General features: G+C 48.7%; 1 protein-coding gene across 1 annotated transcript in view; it reads left to right on the plus strand.

Moving 5' to 3' along the window:
• Positions 1-20,746, plus strand: part of LOC142250362 (immunoglobulin superfamily member 6-like) — a 25,812-nt gene extending 5,066 nt beyond the window's left edge. The window contains exons 2-5 of the mRNA XM_075322514.1: positions 10,069-10,443; positions 13,550-13,657; positions 18,177-18,199; positions 19,453-20,746. Of these exons, the coding sequence (XP_075178629.1) occupies positions 10,069-10,443; positions 13,550-13,657; positions 18,177-18,199; positions 19,453-19,620 (674 nt within the window). The 3' untranslated portion in view covers positions 19,621-20,746. The remainder of the gene's footprint in view (positions 1-10,068; positions 10,444-13,549; positions 13,658-18,176; positions 18,200-19,452) is intronic.
• Positions 20,747-24,191: the final 3,445 nt, after the last annotated feature.

Consider the following 24,191-nt stretch of genomic DNA (forward strand, 5'->3'; position numbering starts at 1 on the left):
AATCATGATATTCAAGTATGTCAGGAAGCCCTCTCCTGGTGTCACCCCCCCTTTCCTTCACACAACTGGTTTAGCAACAAATCCCATGGCCATGTCCTGTGATATGGAAATGAGGTGGTGTGGGAACAATGGACACAGGATGACTCCCTGCCGTCACCCTGTAACAAGAGCTGTATCTCATTAGCAAGGCTATGGAAATAGCCAGACAGAACGACTCCAGTAAAAAATGGTTCATATCTCGCAAGCCATATTTCCGATAAATATGGCAACCATAAAAATGGTGTCTCCGCATGTGGACGATGCCGGCACCCCCTTTTTATGGGAGCAGGACATTGGGAAATGCCCCAGGCGTGATATCAGCCAATGGGGAACTGGCAGACAGGTCATGAGTCCCCTCGTTCTGTAGCTAAATTCATAACTGTCACAATGAGAGCATTGGCGTCCGCCTACGACGCTCCCAGGCAAAGTTATGGCCCATATTCCATGTTGGGATATTGTCCATAACTCAAGCCAGGGGTGGAGCAGTGCTCCCTGTGAGGTCACGAAGGTAGGAGGGGAACTGGATTTGCCCAGGTTGATAACCCTACTTCGGCCATTTTCCAGTGTTCTTCTGCTCGGGGGCCTGGTTGGGAAAGACCTGTGAGGGAGTTCCTGGAAACCTGGTCTACAGCGCCCCCCTGTGGCCAGACGCAACAAGGTAACTGCTGGAACTGTGTATGCCTGTTTGTAACCCATGCTTTGACTGTAACTGTACTCTGACATATGTATATTCTGTAGATTCCCTATTGTATATATTGTATTTTCTAGTGTGCTTTAGGCTGATTAAATTATATAATTAATCTTGGGCTGTTCTGTTATCTCGATCTTGAATCCCACGTCTGTGTGTTCGGCTAATAGTTACCGTGAAGCGGTTGGTGGCAGCGAATTGTGCCAAGGATTATTGTGGGGAGGCCAGTGAGATTCGGGGAGATTTTATATATTCCGCCCGCGGAGGTCGGGGGAATATATACCTTACTCTCACCGGGGACCCTTCAATAATCGGCATAAGTAGTATAGCGGCCTCCTTGCTTATTGTCGGGCAATTCCATAATTGGCCTGACTATAAGAGGGGCGCTAGAGAGCGCGTCACGTGCTCTGTCTGTCGGTCGGGAGGTATAAAGGAGGGGTGACCCCCACTTGTTACCCCCCGATTGTGACGTACTGGTAGCCAGCGCGGGGGATTTCTGAGTGACCCCCCCGGTGGTTTGTGACATATTGGTGGCATAGCGGTGGGATCGAGATAATAGTGTGTGTGAGTGTGAGACCCATACTCCCAGACACTAAAGACTGCCTGCAGCAGCTGTGGCTGCTGGGGTCTTCAGACTAGCTCAACACTAGAGTGTCAGAGTGCAGATACTGTAAGGTGTGTGGAGGCATCAGGTGTCAGTTCTGTGTCAGTGACCAAAAGTCTGCAAGAATGGCTGATGGCACCAGGAGCAGAGCTATGCAACTGGCCAATGCTAAGGCAGGAGCCGAAGAGAGGGAGGACGGTGCTGTGGACAGCAATGAGGAGGTTGCCCACGAGTCCTCCAGGAGCTCGACGCCAGAAAACCGTTCTGCCGAGGACATTGCGCAACCTGGCACTGCTGGACAAGATGAGGAGGAGCTCACCCAAGGTTCCTCAACGAGCCAGATGCCAGCCCTCCGCTCTGAAAGGGACAGTGAATCACCAGGCTCCGCAGCGTGCCGCAGATCACCACGTGCCATTCCACCGAGCCTGGGAGGCTCGGATAGCCTTCTCCAAATGGCTATGGCCCTTCTCCAGGCTGGAGACCAGAAGGGCTACAAGGAACTCCTGGCAGAGCGCAGGGCAGAGCGGCACGCAGAGCGTGAGGCTGCGGAGCGAGAGCGGCAGGCAGCGCGTGAAGAGCGAGAGCGAGAGCGACAGGCAGACCGTGACTACCAGCTGCAGCTAGCTCAGCTCCGGCCCTCATCAGCCACACGTGACCTTCGAGACACCAAACTTCCAAAGGTCCGTGTTGAGGACTTCCCAGTGCTGGAGAAGGATGGAGACTTGGACTCTTTCTTGACTGCTTTTGAACGGACTTGCTTGCAGCACCATCTGGACAAGGACCAGTGGGCCAAATACCTGACCCCCCGTTTAAGGGGTAAGGCCCTGGATGTCCTTGGGGACTTGCCTGCTGAGGCAGATCAGGGCTACGACACCATCAAGCGGGCCCTGATCCAACAGTACAACCTCACTCCAGAGTCCTACCGCAAGAAGTTCCGGAGCCTACAGAAGGGACCAAAGGACTCCTGGGCTGACCACCGGCGGGCACTTGCCCGAGCTGCCGACCACTGGACCCAAGGCCTGCAGCTTTCCACCGGACCGGAGATCCTGGACTTGTTCATCACGGAGCAACTCTTGTGGAACTGCCCTGAGGATCTCCGCCAGTTCATCCGAGACCAGAAGCCAAAGGGGTCCACGGCTGCAGCTGCCCTTGCCGATGACTACACCAACAACCGGGCCCCTGAGGCCAGGAGAGCGGCCACCAGCAGCACCTGGAGAGGGGGTAAGATGAATTCTGCGACTGCCCCACCTGCCCCTAGACTGCAGGGGGTGCCCCCCTCAACTCCCCTCTCCAGGCCCGTGGCGGAACCAAGACGGTGCCACCAGTGCAACCTACCTGGACACTTCAAGGCCATGTGCCCTCAGCGTCCCAAGGCCCCGGCTCCGTCCCCGTCCCAAGGGCCGCCCAAGGTGTATTGTGTGGGTGGGGGTGGTGGTAGGTCCCTGGACAGCTTCCAACCTGTCACCGTCGGCCGGTCTGTGACCATAGGACTGCGAGACAGCGCCTCGGAGGTGACTCTGGTGCGGCCTGAGATGGTGTCCCCCCAAGACTTGATCCCTGGAAAAACCCTCGCTGTCTCCGGGATTGGAGGCACTGACCCGGCGCTGCCTGTTGCTGACATTTATGTGGACTGGGGCGCAGGGCGGGGGGTGAGGGAGGTGGGGGTAACTGATCGGATCCCTGCAAACGTGCTACTTGGGACAGATTTGGGGCAGATAACCTCCCAGTTTGGGCCCCCCCCAAGGGCTGAACCTTCAGCCCGTACTGACATGACTCCTAACAATGTTAATGTGTTATCTATGAATGATGTAAGGGAGGAGGGAGTGAACTCTGATATTTCTGCTTGCATAGACACCATAGACACACACTCAGCTGCAGCTGTGACAGGGGAGGGGGTCAGAGAAAGGTGTGACAATGCCTCTACAAGTAACCAGCCTGTGAGCTGGGATCTGTTGCCCTCTGCAGGGATAAGCAGAGAGCAGGGTGCTGCAGGGGGAGGACCAGTGTGTGGGGTGGGGGCTACCACAGCAAATGTGGGGTCCCCAGAGATTTCACAGCGGGGTTCTGTTGCTGCAGGAGGGGAACAGGCAGGTGAGATTGGGGCCGGTCCAGGAGCGGAAGTGCTCCCAGGTAAGATCTCGGTGCATGGTTCCCCCACAACCGGGGTGTCAGGAAGCCAGGTAGGTCTGCCTGAACCGGCGACTTGGTCAGGAACGGAGGAGGAGCAGGCACGACCCACGGTCGCAGCGGCTGTGGCCGCTGTCACCCGCAGTGGGAGTGCTGGAAGCCAAGGGGCCTCCCGGAGGTCCGATAGCTCTTCCCCTTCTGACCAAGTGGCAGCCGAGTCAGGTGGAGGCCAGGACACAGGTCCCGGGGTACTGACCGAAGATGTGACAGTCTCGTCGATTCTGGCCACATCTAGTCAGGGGTTTCAGGCAGCGTTAGAAGCTGACGACAGCCTGAAAGCTCTTAAGGAGCAGGCGGCACAGCCTCCCTCGGACTCGGACCCGGAGCGAGTGGTCTGGGACCAAGGACGGCTGTACCGGGCCACGGTCCAGCAGGGTTCACCGGAGGCGTGGCCCAGGGACCGACAGTTGGTGGTACCCTATCCGTTCCGGACGGAGTTGTTGCGGATCGCACATGAGATTCCGATGGCCGGACACCTAGGGATCGCTAAGACCAAGGCCAGGTTAAACCAGCATTTCTACTGGCCAAAAATGGGGGCCGATGTGGCTGCCTACTGCCGTTCGTGTGAAACCTGTCAGAGAGTGGGGAAGGCGGGGCCACGCCCCAAAGCCCCACTGGTATCTCTGCCAATCATCGATGAGCCTTTCAGGAGGGTGGCTGTGGATCTGGTCGGCCCGCTGGCCATCCCCAGCAGCTCCGGGAAACGCTTCATACTGACGGTAGTGGACTATGCCACCCGGTACCCAGAAGCAGTGGCCTTGTCGTCCATTCGGGCTGACAAGGTGGCCACCGCATTGCTGGAGATTTTCTCCCGAGTGGGTTTTCCCCAGGAAATGCTCACTGACCGGGGGACCCAATTCATGTCCCAGCTGATGGAGGCCCTCTGTAAGCAAGTCCAGGTGCGACATCTGGTGGCCAGCCCGTACCATCCACAGACTAATGGCCTGTGCGAGCGGTTCAATGGCACCTTAAAGCAGATGCTTAAGATGTTGGTCGACTCCCATGGGCGTGACTGGGAGCGGTATCTCCCACACCTGTTATTTGCTTACCGGGAGGTTCCACAGGCCTCAACAGGATTCTCACCGTTTGAGCTCCTGTACGGGCGACGTGTGCGGGGCCCCCTGGCTCTGGTGAAAGAGGCTTGGGAAGGGGATTTGGCCACCCCTGGAGTGTCGGTTATCGAGTATGTCATGCGCTTCCGGGACAAAATGCAGGCCTTGACGCAACTGGTACACGACAATATGGCTCAAGCCCAGGCCGATCAGAAGCGTTGGTACGACCAGAACGCTTGTGAGAGGACCTACCAAGTGGGTCAAGAGGTGTGGGTACTGGTCCCCGTACCACAGGACAAGCTTCAGGCAGCCTGGGAAGGCCCATACCTCGTGTACCAGCAGCTCAACCCTGTGACGTACCTGGTCACCCTGGACCCTGCCCGTGGAAGGCGGAAGCCCTTCCATGTGAACATGATGAAGGCACATCATGAGCGGGAGGCATGTGCGCTCCCCGTGTGCAACCTGCCCGAGGAGGGAGAAGCGGAAACCCTCTTGGATATGCTAGCCCAGGTTAGGGCAGGCGGATCCATTGAGGATGTGGAGGTTGGCCACCAGCTCTTGGAGGACCAACGGTCCCAGCTGTGGGCCACCCTACACCCCTTCCGGGGGTTGTTTACCAACCAGCCCGGAAGGACTGACTTGGCTGTCCATCACGTGGACACTGGGGATCATCCCCCGATCCGGCGTTCAGCATATCGGGTCTCCCTGGAGGTGCAGCAACACATGCGCCAGGAGATTGACGAGATGCTGAAGCTGGGGGTGATCCAGGCATCCAACAGCGCTTGGGCCTCGCCTGTAGTCCTCGTCCCTAAGAAGGACCGAACCACTCGGTTCTGCGTGGACTACAGGGGGCTCAATGCGGTCACGGTCGCCGATGCGTACCCAATGCCACGCATCGATGACCTGCTCGATCAGTTGGCCGGGGCTCAGTACCTGACCATCATGGATCTGAGCCGGGGATATTGGCAGATCCCCCTGACTCGCAAGGCCAGGGAACGCTCTGCCTTTATTACCCCATTTGGACTGTACGAGTCCACGGTGATGCCATTCGGGATGAGGAATGCCCCTGCCACTTTCCAGCGGATGGTCAACACCCTGCTCAAGGGACTTGAAGGGTACGCGGCCGCGTACCTGGATGACATTGCCGTCTTCAGTCCCACCTGGGAGGACCACCTAGAGCATCTAGCACAGGTGCTCAGGCGGATCCACCGGGCAGGTTTGACCATCAAGCCGGGAAAGTGTCAGCTGGCCATGAGCGAGGTCCAGTACCTCGGTCACCGGGTAGGTGGGAGAACACTGAAGCCCGAGCCTGAGAAAGTGGAAGCCATCGCATCCTGGCCCACCCCCAGGACCAAGAAGCAGGTGATGTCCTTCTTGGGGACCGCCGGGTACTATAGGAGGTTTGTTCCACGCTATAGTAGCCTGGCAAAGCCCTTGACGGACCTCACCAAGAAGAAGCTGCCCTCTGCAGTCGATTGGACAATGGACTGCGAGACAGCCTTCCGGGCCCTAAAGGACGCCCTGTCCAGCCCGCCCGTGCTACAGGCAGCCGACTTCACGCGGCCGTTTGTAGTACAGACCGACGCCAGTGACTTCGGCCTCGGTGCGGTGCTCAGCCAGGTGGACTCTGCGAGCCAAGAGCACCCAGTCTTGTACCTGAGCAGGAAGCTGTTACCAAGGGAAGTTGCCTATTCCACGATGGAGAAGGAGTGCCTGGCCATAGTGTGGGCCCTGCAGCGTCTGCAACCCTATCTATACGGGCGCCACTTCATCGTGGAGACGGACCACAATCCCCTCAGCTGGTTGCACACCGTCTCTGGGACGAATGGGCGATTGTTGCGATGGAGCCTTGCGCTCCAGCAATACAACTTCACCATTCGCCACAAAAGGGGCCGTGACCACGGTAACGCAGACGGGCTGTCCCGACAAGGAGAGGTCGCGGACGGGCGCACGGGGGAACACCGGAGTGTGCTGCCCCCTAGCGCCCTCAAAAGGGGGGAGGTGTGAGGTAAATCCGGAGAGATGACGATAAATCATGATATTCAAGTATGTCAGGAAGCCCTCTCCTGGTGTCACCCCCCCTTTCCTTCACACAACTGGTTTAGCAACAAATCCCATGGCCATGTCCTGTGATATGGAAATGAGGTGGTGTGGGAACAATGGACACAGGATGACTCCCTGCCGTCACCCTGTAACAAGAGCTGTATCTCATTAGCAAGGCTATGGAAATAGCCAGACAGAACGACTCCAGTAAAAAATGGTTCATATCTCGCAAGCCATATTTCCGATAAATATGGCAACCATAAAAATGGTGTCTCCGCATGTGGACGATGCCGGCACCCCCTTTTTATGGGAGCAGGACATTGGGAAATGCCCCAGGCGTGATATCAGCCAATGGGGAACTGGCAGACAGGTCATGAGTCCCCTCGTTCTGTAGCTAAATTCATAACTGTCACAATGAGAGCATTGGCGTCCGCCTACGACGCTCCCAGGCAAAGTTATGGCCCATATTCCATGTTGGGATATTGTCCATAACTCAAGCCAGGGGTGGAGCAGTGCTCCCTGTGAGGTCACGAAGGTAGGAGGGGAACTGGATTTGCCCAGGTTGATAACCCTACTTCGGCCATTTTCCAGTGTTCTTCTGCTCGGGGGCCTGGTTGGGAAAGACCTGTGAGGGAGTTCCTGGAAACCTGGTCTACAGCGCCCCCCTGTGGCCAGACGCAACAAGGTAACTGCTGGAACTGTGTATGCCTGTTTGTAACCCATGCTTTGACTGTAACTGTACTCTGACATATGTATATTCTGTAGATTCCCTATTGTATATATTGTATTTTCTAGTGTGCTTTAGGCTGATTAAATTATATAATTAATCTTGGGCTGTTCTGTTATCTCGATCTTGAATCCCACGTCTGTGTGTTCGGCTAATAGTTACCGTGAAGCGGTTGGTGGCAGCGAATTGTGCCAAGGATTATTGTGGGGAGGCCAGTGAGATTCGGGGAGATTTTATATATTCCGCCCGCGGAGGTCGGGGGAATATATACCTTACTCTCACCGGGGACCCTTCAATAATCGGCATAAGTAGTATAGCGGCCTCCTTGCTTATTGTCGGGCAATTCCATAATTGGCCTGACTATAAGAGGGGCGCTAGAGAGCGCGTCACGTGCTCTGTCTGTCGGTCGGGAGGTATAAAGGAGGGGTGACCCCCACTTGTTACCCCCCGATTGTGACGTACTGGTAGCCAGCGCGGGGGATTTCTGAGTGACCCCCCCGGTGGTTTGTGACACCACCAATAGGTGACTATTCCAGGAAGAGGGACCTGGATAATAATAATGTTATTTTTTTTCATCATAGACATTAGTGCCTCATTTTCTGAACTGTCCATCCATGAGTAGTGACTCTTTCTGAGTAGTGTAGATGTTATGTGCTTAAAGAGGACCTGTCACCAGGTCAAAAATTCCCATTTTTTGTTCTTATTTTTTCCCCGTTCCTCCCCTGAATATTACATCTTTTTTTTTAATTTGCCAAACTATTACAGAGACTAGGGCTAATTTTTATGTTTTTTTTTTCCTGGGTGGGAAGGCAAAGCTCATCGTATTCTTAGTGGGGTGAGGGTGGGCTATCGGCTGCTCTACATACAGTAGTTACCCTGTGACCCCCCCCTTGGTGAAGACTATTAAAAATTAGAATGAAATAAAAAAGCCCATATCGCTAGAAAGATATGGTGGATTGAACAATAACAGCAAGCAGAATATTCAGGGGAGCAGCGGGAATAAAATAGGAGCAAAAACTGGTCGACCTGGGTCAATATAGTCGTCTTTGTCCAAACCCAAGTATCACAAGCTGCATAGTTAAATCTTGATGGGACAGGATCTCAGTAGGTCACCTTACTACGTCTCCGCATCTAGCTTTATTCTAGTAGCTATATATGGGAAATTATGTGAAAATACTACTTAGCGGCCACATCACAAATATGTCTAATAAAACATATAGGAACAGTGGTCAACGAAAAACCACACAAAAACAAAGTGGGTCATGTATTATCCTCATGACCACAGAGGTTTCTTCTAAGTAGAAGGTGGGCTTGGGTGACTAATGTATCACGTTCTTTCCGTCTGTGAGAGTCTTTCGTCTTAGTCCTGATGTACTTATTTCTATATATGATTTTTTTTCTTGATGCATTAAGCCCCACACACTGAAGAATGTATTTTAAAGAGAACCTTTTAACCTGTTAAAGTAAAGTATGGCCATAATGGCCCTGTTATACTGATTAATGGACATCGGTAGTGAAAAAATTCGTAGCCTGGTTCTTGTTTAACTTTTTAGATGTTTTCGTGCAATAGCCTATACGTGCATCCGGGCAGGAGTCTGGGTGGGGTCCTTGGCCCAGGCATGACCCCTTTGCATTTGTATGAGGGGCTTTTTAAATTTTGCTCTAGCACTGCATTTGCCGTGGGGGTTGTTTGTACACGTTCAACTCCCGGTGTAAAATGATGCCAAAGGCTGTGAATGCTCAGATTAACCTCCGACAGTCTTCAGTAAAATGGCGCACTCTGCTGTGGTCAGTCAGAAACTCTTTATACTTTGCCAAGTTCATTTTCATACCTTAAGGGACACAAAAAGGGCCTACCAGCTCTCTCTCTCTCTACGAGTCCAGTCCAAAACATGACTCCTGTACCTCGTTGCTGATGTTGCAGTCTTGTTGGAAGTTTGTGGTTATCCACCAACCATCCACTACTCCATCCATCTGGACTATCTGAGGTTGCACGGCACTCTGCAGTAAATAAGTGTCTTAAAATTACACTTCATGTACATATGGGCCCACTGCAACTGTTTCTGCTAGTGAATACTGTTTAGGGTAGGCTGAATAATGCACAACTGGAGGATCCTACACCTTAAGGTTCTCGGGACTTCAGAGGCACCAGCAGTTTAAATACCTGTTTGCTGCTTTGTAATGGCATTTTAGCAGCTGCTCTCTTAATCCGATGAGTTTTTCTGGCAGACATCATCCTCATTATGCTTTTATCTGCACAAAGCCATCTGTGCTGTGTATCAACCACAAATGTCTACACAGTACTATGGTCACTGTTACGTTGTCATGAAATATTTAACGTTTTCATACCTTGTCCAAGGCATATGATGCTTTTTGGCTGCAGAGAGATCTTTTTTCTTTCTGCTTGAATTCTGTGGCTGTTTAATGATGTGGAACATTTTTCTTAAGTAGTTTTCTTTTAATTGGGCTCAGCTGGCAAACGTATTAATTTCAATGATCCAAAGACCCTCAGACGCAAGACATCCAGGAAAAATATAAAATTAAATTTCTATGACACGGAAATGTAATTTGCATAATAGTTTGGAACGCGGTGTATGGCCAGTACTCTATGGTCTAACATATGTTTGACTGTGTGAAGAAATGATAATTCACCAATCGGCATTCAAGGGTTGTTCAACCATCAACCTACTTCCATCTAACGTGTATGGCCATCTTTGATACTTTACAGGAACCATCCAAGGAAGACTGGTGGTGACACAACCAGCGATGGTGAAAGCAGAAGTTGGAGAGTCGGTGACCATCACTTGCTCATTTACATCTGAGTTTCCTGCCTACTCTGTGACATGGACCATAGGATGCAATAGTACCGAGAAACTTCAGAATAATCCATGTTACCAACAGAGAGTAAACATCTCCTTCCCAGATGCTGTCCAGACACCAGACAGCTCACAAGTACCGACTTATGAGGGGAAGACTGCAATCACTATCAACAAGCTGACAGAGAATGACTCCGGAACGTTCTGCTGTCATATAAAGACTAATAAAGAGCCAGAAACCGGAGCTGGGACCAGACTGAAGGTCACAACGAGACCATCTCCTAAAGGTATTTGATGACAACGTAGTTTATAGCCGCATCCGTTCCATTGTAAGTGTAACTGGACCTTGGAATCCTAAATTAATCTGGGTGAGAGGCAAAAAAAACACCATTTTGACCCACGATTCTAGTCAAATTCTTTCTGTGTCAGTACAATTACGGTGATACCAAATTTTCATAATTTTTTTTTTATTTAAGGGTTGAAAATTTTCCAAATTTGTTCCCAATTTTTTTTTTTAAATTATTTTTCTGTCTTTGGAGCTGTATAGAGGGGTCCTTTTTTTCTTTGGTGCGCAATGCCATTTTGCCATATAATTGACTTTTTGATAACTTTTTATTCCATTGTTTTGGGAATGAGTGGTGATTTTTTAAAAAAAATATTTTATTATTTTTTTTAATTTTAATAGGGAAAAGTGAAGTGATTTGAATTTTTATATATTTATTTTTATACTTTTAAAAACTTATTATTTAGCTTTTTTAAGGGACTTGAAATATTTGATCACATACCACAATGCAATTGTATTACATTATATAGTGAAAATGTCCCCGGAATCTTAACCTGTAGCTGAACTTTATGGATGTGGGACCTTGGCATCATAGCGGGAGCCCACCACAACCCTCCACAGCACCTTCCACTGTGAAAGACAAAGATCTCGCTCTTTCCACTTACGTCGTGATGCCGGGAACCACAATACTGATGTCAGAGCTTAGTAACGTACGCGGCAGCCCTGAGTTAGTGCAAAGAGCGAGATCTCTGTCTTTCACTGAGAGAACGGACGTGGAGCGTTGGAGGATGTCACTCCCACTTTTGTTAGAAAATCAGGCCCTTTTGGTAGGCATTAGGGTTACTTATGAACACTTTTGACACTGACTTATATTTAGGAAAATCACCAGTCTGAGGCTCTAAACTCTTTTATTCAATAAAAAAGCAGCCTCAGATTAGTGACAGGCCCTCTTCCAATACATTAAAGTTTTAAATGTTCCCCGTACTTTCAGACAACTTGATCTCATTTAATTATTTGAATAAATAGAAAATCTGCCAATCCCCATAATTTAAAAATTATGTTTTATCCCTGAAGAATACTCCATTGGGCCGGCCGTGTAACAATGACCTGTTGTCAAATGTAATTAGTTTCCAGCTCCAGTGATGCTGATATTAATTACAGGATGCGGGGGCAGATATTTAGCTACAGGAAGTGGCAGTGGGTTTTTGCCTTTGTAGTGGAAATTGGGGGAGATCTTTGTCCCTGTTCAGGAAGTGGGGGTGGATCTTTGTCTCTGTTCAGGGAGTGGGGGCGGGTCTTTATCTCTCTACAGGAAGTGGGGGCGGGTCTTTATCTCTACAGGAAGTGGGGGCGGGTTTTTATCTCTCTACAGGAAGTGGGGGCGAGTCTTTATCTCTCTACAGGAAGTCGGGGTGGATCTTTTGTCTCTGCACAGGAAGTGGGGGTGGGTCTTTATCGCTCTACAGGAAGTAAGGGCTTGTCTTTGTCTCTGTGCAGGAAGTGGGGGCGGGTCTTTATTGCTCTACAGGAAGTGGGGGTGGGTCTTTGTCTCTGTACAGTAAGTGGGGGTGGGTCTTAATCGCTCTATAGGAAGTGGGGGTGGGTCTTTGTCTCTGTACAGTAAGTGGGGGTGGGTCTTAATCGCTCTATAGGAAGTGGGGGTGGATCTTTTTCTCTGTACAGGAAGTGGGGGCAGGTCTTTATTGCTCTACAGGAAGTGGGAGTGGGTCTTTGTCTCTGTATAGGAAATGGGGGTGTTTTTTGTCTCTAGTGGAAATGGAGGTAGGTCTTTGTCTCTGTACAGGAAGTGAGGGTGGGTCTTTATCTCTGTAGAGGAAGTGGGTGAACATCATTGTTTCTGTACAGGAAGTAGGAGTACATTATTGTTTCTGTACAGGAATCAGGGGTAGGTCTTTGTTTCTTTACAGGAAGTGGGGGTCTGCTCCTGTTTGAAAAACTGAATTCAGGCATAAGAGACAGGCAGGATTTCAGTTCAGGGCAGGTAAGCCTTTGGGCAATGGTTAGTGCAATGCAAAATGGGAAGTGAAGAAAATAATGTTCCCACACCTCCAGTAATTTTTTCAAAATTACAATATGATAGTGCTAGATGTTATGATGGGTGAAAACCCACATGTTAATGGGGGGCCCAGGCAACCAACACAAGAAACATGGGAAGTCCAAAAAGGGGGGCTATACATATATAATATGATATCATATGGCTGACAAAAAAGGGGGTCTCCAACCACTGCAAAAATCCAAGGGGGATTTTAGCTTGGTGGATCAAATACCATTGGCTGAATATATCGGTTTAAATATGTCAGGGAGGCAACATAGAGAGTCAGCCAAAGATAAATCAAATAAATCTCCCTAAGGGGTACTTTGCACACTACGACATCGCAAGCCGATGCTTGCGATGCCGAGCGCGATAGTCCCCGCCCCCGTCGCAGCTGCGATATCTGGTGATAGCTGACGTAGCGAACATTATCGCTATGCCAGCTTCACATGCACTCACCTGCCCTCCGACGTCGCTCTGGCCGGCGACCCGCCTCCTTATTAAGGGGGTGGGTTGTGCGGCGTCATAGCGACGTCACACGGCAGCCGGCCAATAGAAGCGGAGGGGCGGAGATGAGCGGGACGTAAACATCCCGCCCACCTCCTTCCTTCCGCATAGCTGGCGGGAGCCGCAGGACGCAGGTAGGAGATGTTCCTCGCTCCCGCAGCTTCTCACACAGCGATGTGTGCTGCCGCTGGAACGAGGAACAACATCGTAACATCGGTCATTTCCAAATTATGGAAATGACCGACGCTACACCGATGATACGATTACGACGCTTTTGCGCTCATTAATCGTATCAAAAAGGCTTTACACACTACGATATCGCCTGCGACGCTGGATGTGCGTCACTTTCAATTTGACCCCACCGACATCGCACCTGCAATGTCGTAGTGTGCAAAGTGCCCCTTAGACTTACCCATGACTCAAGTAGTCAGTCAAGAGTCCCACATCAACATAAAGACCCTCCAACGCGCGTTTCGCGGAACAATGGATGTTCTAGCTTCTTCTCTGAAGATCCATTACTGATTCTGTAATATCTCCTTATTTTTCCTAGGAAAACAGAATAAAGAAATTAAAATATATATTTTCTATGCAGTCATTGGGGCTGAAGCCTGTGTTATAGTTATCCTGATGGCTGTGGTTATTAGGAATCATCCCCGAGGTTTGTATGAATGTGTCTATAGATCTTTCTATGTGAAAGTCATTAACAATGAGCTCATGATGTACCACCAGTCATTCTGTCACATGTTCGTAAAGGCAGAAAGCATGGCAGAGGCTGGATGTTATACACCTGGTGTGAAGGAGTGAATACACTGCGGGAACTGATGTTATACCCCAGGGACAATGAGGCCGGATGTTATACACTGGGGACAATGGGGCTGGATGTTATACACTGGGGGGAATGGGGCTGGATGTTATACACTGGGGACAATGGGGCTGGATGTTATACACTGGGGGAAATAGGGCTGGATGTTATACACTGGGGGCAATGGGGCCGGATGTTATACACTGGGGGCAATGGGGCCGGATTTTATACACTGGGGACAATGGGGTGGATGTTATACACTGGGGACAATGGGGCTGAATGTTATACACTGGGGGCAATGTGAACGGATGTTATACACTGGGGGCAATGGGGCTGGATGTTATACACTGGGGACAATGGGGCCGGATGTTATACACTGGGGACAATGTGAACGGATGTTATACACTGGGGGCAATGGGGCTGGATGTTATACACTGGGGGTAATGGGGCCGGATGTTATACACTGGGGGCAATGGGGCTGGATGTTATACACTGGGGACAATGGGGCTGGATTTTATACACTGGGGGCAATAGGGCCGGATGTAATACACTAGGGACAATGGGGCTGGATGTTATACACTGGAGGTAATGGGGCCGGATGTTATACACTGGGGGCAATGTGAACGGATGTTATACACTGGGGGCAATGGGGCTGGATGTTATACGCTGGGGACAATGGGGCCGGATGTTATACACTGGGGGCAATGTGAACGGATGTTATACACTGGGGGCAATGGGGCTGGATGTTATACACTGGGGACAATGGGGCTGTATTTTATACACTGGGGGTAATGGGGCCGGATGTTATACACTGGGGGTAATGGGGCCGGATGTTATACACTGGGGGCAATGGGGCTGGATGTTATACACTGGGGACAATGGGGCCGGATGTTATACACTGGGGGTAATGGGGCTGGATGTTATACACTGGGGACAATGGGGCTGGATGTTATACACTGGGGACAATGGGGCTGGATGTTATACACTGGGGACAATGGGGCTGGATTTTATACACTGGGGGTAATGGGGCTGGATGTTATACACTGGGGTAATGGGGCTGGATGTTATACACTGGGGTAATGGGGCTGGATGTTATACACTGGGGGTGATGGGGCTGGATGTTATACACTGGGGTAATGGGGCTGGATGTTATACACTGGGGGTGATGGGGCCGGATGTTATACATCGGGGGTGATGGGGCCGGATGTTATACACTGGGGGCAATAGGGCCGGATGTTATACACTGGGGGCAATGGGGCTGGATGTTATACACTGGGGGTGATGGAGCTGGATGTAATACACTGAGGACAATGGGGCTGGATGTTGTACACTGGGGGCAATGGGACTGGATGTTGTACACTGGGGGCAATGGGGCTGGATGTTGTACACCGGGGACAATGGGGCTGGATGTTGTACACTGGGGGCAATGGGGATGGATGTTATACACCAGGGGCAATGGGGCCGGATGTTATACACTGGGAGCAATGGGGCTGGATGTTGTACACTAGGGACAATGGGGCTGGATGTTGTACACTGGGGGCAATGGGGCTGGATGTTGTACACTGGGGGCAATGGGGCTGGATGTTGTACACTGGGGGCAATGGGGCTGGATGTTATACACTGGGAGCAATGGGGCTGGATGTTGTACACTAGGGACAATGGGGCTGGATGTTGTACACTGGGGGCAATGGGGCTGGATGTTGTACACTGGGGGCAATGGGGCTGGATGTTGTACACTGGGGGCAATGGGGCTGGATGTTGTACACTGGGGACAATGGGGCTGGATGTTGTACACTGGGGGCAATGGGGATGGATGTTATACACCAGGGGCAATGGGGCTGGATGTTATACACTGGGGGCAATGGGGCTGGATGTTGTACACTAGGGACAATGGGGCTGGATGTTGTACACTGGGGGCAATGGGGCTGGATGTTGTACACTGGGGGCAATGGGGCTGGATGTTGTACACTGGGGGCAATGGGGCTGGATGTTGTACACTGGGGGCAATGGGGCTGGATGTTGTACACTGGGGGCAATGGGGCTGGATGTTATACACTGGGAGCAATGGGGCTGGATGTTGTACACTAGGGACAATGGGGCTGGATGTTGTACACTGGGGGCAATGGGGCTGGATGTTGTACACTGGGGGCAATGGGGCTGGATGTTGTACACTGGGGGCAATGGGGCTGGATGTTATACACTGGGGGTGATGGAGCTGGATGTAATACACTGAGGACAATGGGGCTGGATGTTGTACACTGGGGGCAATGGGGCTGGATGTTGTACACTGGGGACAATGGGGCTGGATGTTGTACACTGGGGGCAATGGGGATGGATGTTATACACCGGGGGCAATGGGGCTGGATGTTATACACTGGGGGCAATGGGGCTGGATGTTGTACACTAGGGACAATGGGGCCGGATGTTGTACACTGGGGGCAATGGGGCCGGATGTTGTACACTGGGGGCAATGGGGCTGGATGTTGTACACTGGGGGCAATGGGGCTGGATGTTGTACACTGGGGGCAATGGGGCTGGATGTTGTACACTGGGGGCAATGGGGCTGGATGTTGTACACTGGGGGCAATGGGGCTGGATGTTGTACACTGGGGGCAATGGGGCTGGATGTTATACACTGGGAGCAATGGGGCTGGATGTTGTACACTAGGGACAATGGGGCTGGATGTTGTACACTGGGGGCAATGGGGCTGGATGTTGTACACTGGGGGCAATGGGGCTGGATGTTGTACACTGGGGGCAATGGGGCCCAATGAAAATGTAGATATAAATTATTAAGATGCGTCTCCAATATATTTGTCAGTATTGTAGGTATGAAGATCAGGGCTTCTGGAAATAATTGTATACAAAAAGAAGCAAAGTCATTCATTTTTGCCAAAATTGCTCCATACCTCATAGCCAAAAAAGCTTTAAGAAATAGTCATAAGCACAAGTGTGCAAAAAAGAGATTCTTTAATGAACAGGCAATGATAAAACACAGGGTATGGGTATATAAACAGTATACAAAAGGTTACAAAGACATGGAGGGTGATTGATTCCCCAAATGTGACTGCATACAAAATCACACCAGATTAATCATATGTAGCTCGCTGGCATGGTTAGTGCTAGAAAGGGTTACTAAACACATTAATGTAACCAGAAAGGTCAGCAGCTGAAAAGATCAATATACCGGCTACATTTAGAAAATAACCATATTGCACAAAACCAGAGACCAGTCCAGAGCTTACCAAGGTAACAGGGGAAGCAGGCACACAAGGGGACAGTCCCAACACGTGTTTCGTGTGGTGACTTCTTCAGGGGACCGTGGATAACAAAGGGGAAAGGTGGGTCTAATATACCTGCCATACTTGTGTGGGATTGGCAGCAGGTGTCGCGGTTCCATGGGGCACGGAGGCGCGGCGTCAGCAAGGGCGGCTGCTCCAGCGTCATCCGGGTAGGGGAAGTTCCCTTGTTGACGTCAGTGAGCCCGGAGGACGCTGGGAGGAGAGCCGCCCCTACTGCGCATGCGCGATCCTGCAACCAGGAAGTGCGATCGCGAATCCCATATTAAGTACTGGCAACAGTGAGGGCAAGTGAAGATAAGTAAATATCCAGCAGATCGCATCAACTATCATGAATAAAGATGGTAACTAGAATGTGACAAGTGAACCTACAGTATAGTACATATTAGTTCTGATAAGAACAACCCAGAAATATTTATATCAAAAGATATCAGTAGTCTGCTGTGCTTTACGGCACAATAATAAACAGAAATACATACATTGGGTCTAGTATGTCACATCAGAAAAAATACAAACAACAGCGTTAGCCATATTATAATACACAAGGTTCGCTGTATTGATGATCCAGAGTAATTTTTGTACTGAAATCCATTTTCCTTATTCATATCTGTGTATTCAGTGTTGTGAGTACTGAGATAATAGCTTCAAAAACAGGCAATATGAAAAAATCCGGCAGGGATATTAGACCCAAACAGAGTAAACTAAGAAAAAGGAAAAAACACATAAAGGTGAAGTTAAAAATCAGGCATAAAAAATGTTAAAAAGACTCAGAAAAAACATGAACAGCACATGGAACCTGCAACCAGTCAGACGCCAAATACTATCAAAAACCCCCCCCTTCTGGAAATAATTGTACAATTAATATAGTTACTGCTGGAAACAGTCAACAATCATGTGCGCTGACTCTCCCTATAACAGCGGAGCTCTTCCTCCCGGCTACATTATATTCTGGAGTCTTTCCCGTGTTGGAGTCTTTGTTCTGTGTCTGGTGCAAGAAAACACAACCCAGATGTAATATAGGATGTAATATTATATTGTATATAAAATGTGACCCATTTCTTTTTCTTATTTCACAGGTTTATCGAGACCTAAAGAGCAGGTGTGTGGAGTCTCTGTAATAATACTGTACTGGGGTGATATGAGGAGTGGACGTAGCTCATATACGGCATTTGTCTTGTAACGTCTATGGGGACAACTTGGATTTCACACTCTCTGATACCGGAGATTAATGTTTCCAGATGTGGCTGACAATCGTCTTTGTGTCCCAGTAAAATAATATGTAGGCCATAAGGGAAGGGTTAAAAGAATGTCAACAGGTTTTTGCTATGTAATCTGAGAGCAGCATGATGCAGGGACAGAGACAGGACAAGAAAGGTCCTCCATAGCGAGATACAATCTTTGTAGATGCTCTTCACTCAGGCCAAGAGATGAGGATGCTACACATGGAACTTTCCTTTATTAACTCCCAATGGAAAGGTGATTCCTAAACTAGAGAGAAGCTTTATATCATGTATTCCAAGCTTTTGGCTTATTCCTAAGAGTAGAGGTCGGACTTCTACCTATAGGGAGGATAGGGGTCTGGTGACCTCATAAGACAATATAAAGTTCCACTGGCAGAGCATACAATGCTGAAAGGATGGATATGTTGAGTCTGCGCAGTACTCTGTCCCTAAAGGCTGCTTTACACACTGTGATATCAGTACCGATATCGCTAGCGTGTTTGCCGCCCCCATCTGTTGTGCGACATGAGCAAATCGCTGCCCGTGCCGCACAACATCGCCCAGACCCGTCACACGTACTTACCTGCCCGGCGACGTCGCTGTGACCGGCGAACCGCCTCCTTTCTAAGGGGGCGGTTCGTTTAGCGTCACAGCGACGTCACAGCTGCGTCACTGAACCGCCGCCCAATAGAAGCGGAGGGGCGGAGATGAGCGGGACGAACATCCCGCCCGCCTCCTTCCTTCCGCATAGCGGCCAGGAGGCAGGTAAGGAGAGGATCCTCGTTCCTACGGTGTCACACAGAGCGATGTGTGCTGCTGCAGTAAAGATATTTGAGAATGGACCCCCATGTCACCGATGAGCGATTTTTCACGTTTTTGCGACGATGCAAAATCGCTCATAGGTGTCACACGCAACTGCATCGCTAATGCGGCCGGATGTGCGTCACCAAATCCGTGACCCCAACGACTTCGCATTAGCGATGTCGTAGCGTGTAAAGCCCCCTTTACAGTCTATAGGAGATATAGGAACAGCGAAGTTTGGTCGCCTATCCTATAGCCCCTATAGACGGCACACGGCTCTCACCTTTGTATTCTGTACGACGTAATGTGGCATATGATGACTATTTTGCAGGATTTGCAATCTGATCCTTCCGGACTCCAGTACGCTGAGATCGGTAAGAAGAGTTTCCCTAAACGGTCAAGACCTAAAGTCGAGGTGGATGCCGTCACCTACTCCACAGTCAAGGTCAACAATGAAGAATATCTGAGCAGTCACGAGCGTGAATTATATTATCGTTGAATAAACGCTCAGATCAATATTTTTATTCTCTTGATATATTGCAGTCATCAAATTATATAGCACTGTGTACTTACAATTGCTCATTTTGTGTCATGATCCGGTCCGGTATCTGCCACTGTGGTATCTCCGAGCTCTGGCCTGGTTATGTCAAGGGTTAATTTTTTCCTGCCTCGTTCTGGTTTTCGGGGTACTGCACCTCTGGTTCAGCGCCAGTGATAGTCTGTCTCCTAGCGTGTGAAGCTGGCTCTGTTGAGGTACCCGATCTGTCCTGCCGTGCACCCACTCCTGCCTAACCAGTGTCTGTCCTCTTCCGGCCCCAACCGGCTTGTCATATCTTTTGTTTGTAATTTGAACTTTTCGGTACTTGACTTACGCTCCCATCCCTGACTTGGCTCTATCTCTCCCTTTGGCTTTCTCTATTACCATTCGGCTCCTGACCCCTTTGTTCATCCCTCATACATGGATTTGACTTCGTGTTGCTGACTCGGCTCTCTGACTCCTCTGCTGCCACCTTGTGGTGACTCCGCTGAACTACTCCAGGCCACGTCTTAGTGCAGCGTGACATTTTGCACTTCTACCCAGTTAAATCTTTTTTATATTAGGTCTATAACATCACATGATTGAAAACTGACTAGCTGAATCCTTTTCTCTGTGTAGAAACAGGAAGTCTCTTTTCTCTGTATGTGTCATGAGTCACTGCAAATGTCCCTGGCAGGGGTCAAGAGGAAGCAGCCTGGTCAGGAGTTAAAGATGGAAATGATTCATGCAGATATAGGAGACTCACTGTTTCTACAGAAAAGAGAAGAATTTACTGGGTAGAAAGGCAAAATGGGTAATTGTAAGTGCAGAGTGCTATATAATATGATGATTGCAGCATATTAAGAGGATAAAAACTTGATAGGAGTGCTTTTTTAAAGAGGAAACACTCCAGGCAAAGCTAAACTTGATGCGCATGACATGAGATGAACATATCACATAGAAAATGTGCGTCCCGCTTCACCCATCAGTCCCTGCACTGGACATAGCACATTGTATCATTGCAGCCTGGAGTTATACATTTCATTAACATGTTTTGCTTTATCTGTCTTCACAGTTTTAATAAACTTGTACAGCGAAAAACTATTTTCTGCGATATACATAATTCCCATAGAAATAAATGGTCTCTTCTCTATTATTATTCTCATATTACTCTGCAGCACTAAAACTGCTGCCTAGGAGGAAGGATCTCCAAGTGGTCGGAGACAGCTAGGGGAAAATTCTTATATAGGCTATCTGGTACCAACCATTCGGGTTTGCTGAACTTCAGGTCCCACAAGAAGACTGTCCGGAAGGTCCAGACATAAGAAGGTCATCAAATGTACTCTGCACCACGGCAAGGAATGAGTTGGGGGTGAAAATGGCTTTGTCTTAATTGTCCACTTAACTTTTGAATTCTATCATATAAATATATATAATTAATTAATCAGTGTTGCAGAGTTCCGCATAGGAATTGAGCAGTGCTGACAATATTAGAACCCCGAACACCTGCCAAGACGTGTGTATGATCAGTAGGTACCGTGCACGCTCATTACAGGGCACGTGCTCAGTACCGGCACTTGTCTCAGGAAGTGTATGGGGTCATCATTTCATTGGACAAGTTCAGTTCCAAATTCTAATATAGAGGTCAGCGACTCTGGATAATATGTGCTTTTAGTATTGTTAAAGTGCCATCTAAACTAATTAAAAAAAAAATCATATTCGTGTTCATAAAGCTGGATACTTTGGGTCTCAAAATTGTATATTTTAAAACATTTTTGTCAAAGATTGTTTTTTCATATCACAGTCTGAATTAAGAAACAAAACAAAATTAGAAATCTTTCACATTTTACATTGAGCACCGGAACTATTTTAGACTAATATTTTCTGTTATGAAGAGAAGACTTTTCAGAAATTTCATTATCATCACAGGTAAGATTACAAAAAAAATAACTCATCTATATACAGAAGATGACACAAAATTCACAATAGGTGATACCACAGATCACCTCTTCCTCCAACTGTACAGTAACTAATAACACCTCTGTATACAGATGACACAAAATTCACAATAGGTGATGTCACAGCTCACCTCCTCTTGTTCATTGACAGATAAGGCCGGTTTCACACTTGCGTTGTTTTGACGGGAACGGGTTCCGTCACAAATGTAGTACAGTTCATTTATTTACAGTGGAAGCGCGACACCATGTGGACACATGCGGGTAGTGTATGAAGCACACAATAGCATGGTGTTGCGCTTCTACTGTAAATAAATGAACTGTACTGCATTTGTGACGGAACCTGTTCCCGTCAAAACAACGCAAGTGTGAAACCGGTCTAACACCTCTATATACAAAAGAAGACACAAAATCCACAATTCACAATAGGTGATATCACAGCTCACCACTTCCTCCTCCTGGTCAGTGACTAATAACACCTTTATATACTGTAAATAACACAAGATCCACCAGTCACAGTAGAGGATATCACAGCTCACCTTCTCCTTCTTTACAATGAATGCTATCACCTCTATAACAGTAAATAACACAGGATCCACCATTCACAATGTGATATCACAGCTCACCTCCTCCTCCTGTTCAATGACTGATAACACTTCTATATACAGTAGATAACACAGGATCCACCATTCACAATAGGCAAGACCACAGCTCACCTCCTCCCCCTCCTGTACAATGATAACTGTTGTGAATGTCAGTTATGCTTTTGCTGCTGTGAGGCTCCCTCTTGTGGCCAGGAATGGTTTGGAGAGAGACCAGGTGTGTTGAGCAATGCGTGTTTCCATTGCTAATTCTCTGCTTATTTAAACCCTGGTCTGCTGGCAGGCTATGCCGGATGTCAGTTGTTCTTTGTTCACCAGCCTGCTTCATCCTGCTCCATACCACATCTACCTCAGATAAGTGCTTGGCTCTTTATTTGTTGTTTGGTTCTTTTTGCTCTTATCTGAGTTTGTCATTTGCTGTGGTTGTTTTCAGTTTATTTGCATGCAGGGATCTTCCCTCTCAGTTGCTTAGCTGGGAAGCTCCCTGCAGTTATGTTTGGAGTATTGCTCCTATTAATCCATGTGTTTGTTGCTTCTTGAATTTGTAATTGTTCCTGTTTTCTGTTCATTGGTATGACAAGAGCGCCTGGTATAGGACGGAGTTCAGATCTAGCGATCTGAGGGCCTTTTGTACTATCAGGTTTTTGGATTTTTGCAGGGTTTTTCTCTGGCCACCATCAGTCCCTTTCCTATCCTGTCCTATTTAGTCAGTAGGGCCTCACTTTTGCTAATCCTATCATCTATCTGTGTATTGTGTTTTCCTAGATCACTGCAATCTTTGAATGTGGAGGGCTAGCTATTCTTTATCTATTTTCTGAGGCAGAGAGTTATTCATCTTTCCTTCTTTTAGGATAGCTAGCTTCTCCGGCTGGCTTCGCGGTACACAGGATGTTAGTTCACAACTCGGCTACTTCTAGTGTTGATGGTTAGTAAGGGGATGGCGGCCAGATTAGTTGCCAATGCTCTTGTCACCTTTTACCAGTGATTTATGGTGGTCTTCCATGGTTCCGGATCATAACAGTACATCCGGCCAACAAATTTAAAGGGTACTTTTAAGAAGGGAAAAAAAAAAGATAGTCTGCTGAAAGAGGATTTTTTTTTGGTGTTTTTCCTCTTTCTCTTTGGGTTCCGTGGAAGATTTCTTTTTTTCTAGCATGGATGAATTGGGTGAGCGTGTTGCTCATCTTGATGCTAAGGTTCGTCGTATAGAGTCTTATCTTGCACAGACTCCCCTTGCAGAGCCTAAGATTCCCGTTCCTGATTTTTTTTCGGGAGATAGGTCGAGATTTTTGAGCTTCAAAAATAATTGTAAATTATTTTTTGACCTCCGCCCTAAGTCCTCAGGGAATCCCGTACAGCAGGTCAAGATTGTCATCTCCTTGCTGCATGGTCACCCTCAGGACTGGGCCTTCTCTTTGGCGTCTGATGATCCGATTCTCAGTGATGTGGACTCCTTTTTTCAGGCCTTGGCTTTATTATATGATGAACCCAATATTGTGGACCAAGCAGAAAAGGTCTTGTTGTCCTTAACTCAGGGTCTGGATTCTGCAGAAACTTTTTGTCAGAAATTTCGAAAGTGGGCGGTCCTTACCAAATGGAATGATGATGCGCATGCGGCTCTTTTTTGGAAGGGTGTTGCTGATACTGTGAAGGATGTAATGGTAGGATTTCCTGTCCCTTCTGGTCTTGATGCCTCTATGACCTTAGCCATTCAGATTGATAGGCGTTTACGTGAGCGCAGGAAGATACCTGCTGGTTTTGTGCCTGTGGAACAGCCTTTGGAGCCTATGGAGTGTGATAGGGTCCTTTCTAATGCTAGTCGGCAGGGGTTCAGGCGGAAGAATAGACTGTGCTTCTATTGTGGAGACGCTTCTCATAACATCTCTGTCTGCCCTAAACATGAAAGGAGATTGGCTACTTCTGTTACTGTGGGTTCTTTGCAACCAAAGTTTCTTTTGTCTGTCACATTGATTTGCTCATTGTCTTCCTTTTCTGC

The sequence above is a fragment of the Anomaloglossus baeobatrachus genome, chromosome 9, assembly GCF_048569485.1.
Source record: "Anomaloglossus baeobatrachus isolate aAnoBae1 chromosome 9, aAnoBae1.hap1, whole genome shotgun sequence".
NCBI classification, from domain to species: domain Eukaryota; kingdom Metazoa; phylum Chordata; class Amphibia; order Anura; family Aromobatidae; genus Anomaloglossus; species Anomaloglossus baeobatrachus.